The sequence below is a fragment of the Piliocolobus tephrosceles genome, chromosome 12 (genome assembly GCF_002776525.5).
Source record: "Piliocolobus tephrosceles isolate RC106 chromosome 12, ASM277652v3, whole genome shotgun sequence".
Taxonomy (NCBI): Eukaryota; Metazoa; Chordata; class Mammalia; order Primates; family Cercopithecidae; genus Piliocolobus; species Piliocolobus tephrosceles.
In genome coordinates, this window is record NC_045445.1 from 49,992,952 (window position 1) to 49,997,541 (window position 4,590).

At 44.9% G+C, this 4,590-nt stretch overlaps 1 protein-coding gene across 1 annotated transcript in view; it reads left to right on the plus strand.

Moving 5' to 3' along the window:
• ESX1 (ESX homeobox 1) overlaps window positions 1-497 on the plus strand; it is a 5,120-nt gene extending 4,623 nt beyond the window's left edge. The window contains exon 4 of the mRNA XM_026451438.1: window positions 1-497. This exon is cut by the window's left edge and continues 265 nt beyond it. Coding sequence (XP_026307223.1) covers window positions 1-314 — 314 coding nt within the window. The 3' untranslated portion in view covers window positions 315-497.
• Window positions 498-4,590: the final 4,093 nt, after the last annotated feature.

Sequence of the window (4,590 nt, forward strand, 5' to 3'; positions counted from 1 at the left end):
TGGTCCCTATGCAACCCAGGCCACCCATAGCACCTATGCCACCCAGGCCACCCGTGGTCCCTATGCAACCCAGGCCACCCATGGTGCGTATGCCACCCATGGCACCTGTGCCACCTGGGCCACCCATGGTGCCTATGCCACCCAGGCCACCCATGGCACCTGTGCCACCCAGGCCACCTATGGCGCCTGTGCCACCCAGGCCACCTATGGCGCCTATGCCACCCAGGCCACCTGTACCTCGTATTGGCCTGGCTCCTGTACGCATCACATGGTCCCCTGTCATCAATAGTTATTATACAGGTCCCTTTTTCTAAAGTAAGGTCTTCATGACAGTTTTTCCAAAGTTCTTTCCTGCCAGATAGAAATTGTGCACAGCACAGCGTCAAGTTATTGGTTAGATACTTGTTAAATGAAATGGATAGATGAACAAAGTTAACGAATGCCCTGTTATTTTTGTAGGCCACATGACTGTAGGATTTGCAATAAAGATGTGACTTAACAGTACGTTGGTTTTGGATGCCAATTGGGGTCAGTAGAATATGGATGGGAATTGCTAAGGGAATGCAATTTGAGTAGAATGGCGAAGAGGCCTCTTCTCATCAGGTAATATCCCTGAGTCACCATCAGTATGTCCTGCATATCACAGAGTTTGCCAAGTGCCCATGATGGGTTTACATTGACCTATACATTTTCCTTTCACATGTCCCCCTACCCCATCCTCAACCCTCCACCCTGCCCCACTGGGAACATATAAATGTGCGGGATGGGAAGGGGTGAGTCTAGTGAGATAACAGTGCGTTTGCAGAGAGGGCCACGTTCCATTCATGCTAAGGAGCTCAGGCTAAATCATGGACTCTAAAAGAAACTTACTGAGGGGCTACTCACAGAGCCTTGAGGGAATGGGACAGCTAAATGTGCATCTAGTACTCTCCAAATTCTGCTCTCTGCCCTCTTTTTTTTTTCCTTTTTTTGATAAGTCTCTCTGTCACCCAGGCTGGAGTGCAGTTACATGATCATAACTCATTGCACTGTCGAACTCCTAGACTCAAGCGATCCTTCTGCCTCGGCCTCCTGAGTAGCTGGTACTACAGGTGCACCACCGAGCCTGGCTAGTTTCTGTTGTATATTTTGTAGAGATAGGGGTCTCACTGCAGTGCCAAGGGTAGTCTCAAACTCCTGTTCTCGAGCGATCGTCCTGCCTCCAGCCTCCCAAAGTGCTGGGATTACAGGTGTGAGCCACTACACCCAGCCTGCCCTCCACTTTGTGGAGGAGATAGAGGAATAGGAACTATTCTGGTCCAGAGGTTCTGCAATTTCAAGGGAGACACAAGAAGGGGCTCCATCAAGACCAGAAAGAGGTGCTCTCTCTTCTCCACCACTAGGCCAGGAGAACCTATTACTGTAGCTTCCCCAGCTAAGAAGTGGGCAGTCACACCTTCCAGTGTATTTTTCACCTTCAACATCTTTGAGAGAATCCTGGTTCCTGCCAATTAAATTGAAAGGGAAACTTTTGGTTTAATGTTGCTCAAAGCAAGAGATGGTCCCTGAGCAATGTTCCAGAATAATCACTCATTGAAAAGAAGCGGTCAGACCTTTGCTATGCCTGCAATCTTTATGCAAATCTGCTTCGGTAGGAAGCAATAAAAACCAAAATGGAGGAGGGGGAGGAGGCCAAGCCCACTATTTTTTAAACATTGAACTTTTTCTTAGAGCCTTTACTTTTGAGCAATTTCTAGCCATTTGCAGTAATTTTATGAACACATTTTATGCTATGAAATGATTGCAATGGCTTCAGATAAGGGTGTCATAGTTATACCAGAATTTCTTCTCACAGGAGGTGGGCTGGAGGGGGTTATCAAAGACAAGTTTCATAGCAGTTACATACTCCCAGTTTGAAGGGCGGCTCTGTTTTCTCAGAAAAGCATACTTTTTTTTTTTTTTTTTTTTTTTTTTTTTTTTTTTTTTTTTGCAGTGTTGCCTGATACTTTTTTTGTTTTTTGGAGACGGAGTTTCACTGTTGTTGCCCAGGCTGGAGTGCAGTGGAGAGACCTGGGCTCACTGCAACCTTCGCCTCCCAGGCTCAAGTGATTCTCCTGTCTCATCCTCCCAAATAGCTGGGACTACAGGTGCCTGCCACCATGCCCGGCTAACTTTTTGTATTGTTAGTGTAGATGGGCTTTGCCCATGTTGGCCAGGCTGGTCTCAAACTCCTGACCTCAGGTGATCCACCCCCGCCTCGGCTTCCAAAAGTGTTTGGATTATAGGTGTGAGCCACCACGCCCGGCCTGCCTGATACTTTTTATTCCTTTCTTCTCTCCCTTCACACATAAGGATGTCAAGCATTAGCAAGGCAGTTAGAGTCTTAGATTAGATTATATCTAAGATTTCTACAGCAAGGAGGTCATTACCTCCCCAGGAGTCCCAGTCTCTGATGGGAGTGAGAAATATCCAGTAATGTATCTGTGGTGCCCATTGCCATCCTCACCGGGTGATTTTGAAACTCAGCCTTTCTTGTTTCCCATTGTTGAACTTTTCCCTTTTGTTAACATCTGGTTTCTCAATGCTTTAAGTTCTCTTGGAGCTACAGCATCTGTACAAATAAAGGTGCCAATACCCCATCCAGTCTTGCCACTCTGAGACTCAAAGCCAAACAGCATCCAGCACACAAATCCCACAGTTAATTCATAACCAATTGGACACACACAAACAGAACATTTTTGTTCATCTCAGGCAGCCTGGAAGAAGCAAAAATACGAATATTCTTTTGCATACGTGAATAGGGTCTTCAAGAGACATTTATATTATTTTCAAGTCATATCTACTACTTCCAGGTTCCAGTGATTTAAGGAGGGATAGTGGGATGGGGACAGGAAATATGCAAAACTTTCCTGCAGATAAATACTTCCTCTGGCCAGGTGCAGTGGCTCACAACTGCAATCCTATCACTTTGGGAAGACAAGGTGAGAGGATCACTTGAGCCCAGCAGTTAGAGACCAGCCTCTATAACATGGTGAGATCCCATCTTTACAAAAAATTTTAAAAATGTAGTTGAGTATGTTGGCACATGCCTATAGTCCTATCTACTCGGGAGGTTGGCATGGGAGGATCACTTGAGCCTGCGAGGTTGAGACTGCAGTGAGCTATGATTGAACCACTGTACTCCAGCTTGGGCAACAGAGCCAGACCCTGGCTCAAAAAACAACAGAAAAATAAACACCAAAACAAAACAAAACAAAAACAAAAAACAACCTTCCTCTCAGTCTAGGTTTTAAAAGGAGGAGGTCTTCTACAATGATCTCAGAAAAAGCATGTCTCTGTCTCTGTCTCTTTTTAGGGACAGGGCCTCACTCTGTAGCTAGGACTATAAACGCATGTCACCACACCAGGCTAATTTGTTTATTTTTAATTTTTTTTGTCAAGACAAGGTCGCACTCTGTTGCCCAGGCTGGTCTCAAACTCCTGGCGTGAAGCTATCCTTCCACTTTAGCTTCCCAATGTGTGGGGATTAGAGGCGCAAGCCACTGCGCCTGGCTTCTAAACAGCATTTCTCTTAAAGCATATTTCCAATTCCCTAAGACATGGATAAGAATTATTGTAATATAAGGAAATAATTTATAAAAAGGCTTTAGAAATTAGCTGTCAGCAAATAACGTTTACCTGTCACAGACGGTCTTTGCAGAAGTTAGTTTTGGCTGAAAAGTTATGAATGTGATCTCAGGAGGGGTGCAGGAGCTTCAGCATTGTGCAGTAATCTAATGATTCTGGATATGCTATTGCTTTATAAAGTTGTTTCACATTGAAGAACATATGCCAAGGAGCTTTCACAAGAGTAATTTTTATGGTCAAATTAAGCAGGGAAAAGTTGAGCTATTTGAGGGGACAAGAAGCCTCTTTGATTAAAACTAGATTTATATAACTTGGATCTTGTTTTAAATAGATGTCATCAGAACTTAGAGGTATAACTTGGAAGTGCCTGAGAATCAAAATTCTAAGCCATTACTTGGACTACAAGTACTTAGAAAAAAAGGGCAAAGAAAGAAGGGACTAGAAATAATTCTTTAGCTGAGAATACAAGGGTATCCCTTGAGATAGGTGTGAAAGGTGACTTCTTTTTTTTTTTTTTTTATTTTGAGACAGAGTCTCGCTCTGTCGCCCAGGCTGGAGTGCAGTGGCCAGATCTCAGCTCACTGCAAGCTCCGCCTCCCGGGTTTACGCCATTCTCCTGCCTCAGCCTCCCGAGTAGCTGGGACTACAGGCGCCCGCCACCTCGCCCGGCTAGTTTTTTGTATTTTTTAGTAGAGACGGGGTTTCACGGTGTTAGCCAAGATGGTATCGATCTCCTGACCTCGTGATCCGCCCGTCTCGGCCTCCCAAAGTGCTGGGATTACAGGGTTGAGCCACCGCGCCCGGCCGAAAGCAGCTTTTTCAGAGTTGAACAGGAAACCAACTTTCAAACTAGTCTTTGCTGATGCAAAGTGTGATTTTTGTGCACAGTTCTTCTATAGATTTTTTGAGATAGCAATCTGGTTTTTTTTGTTTTTGTTTTTTATTTTTTTGAGATGGAGTCTCGCTCTGTCACCCGGGCTGGAG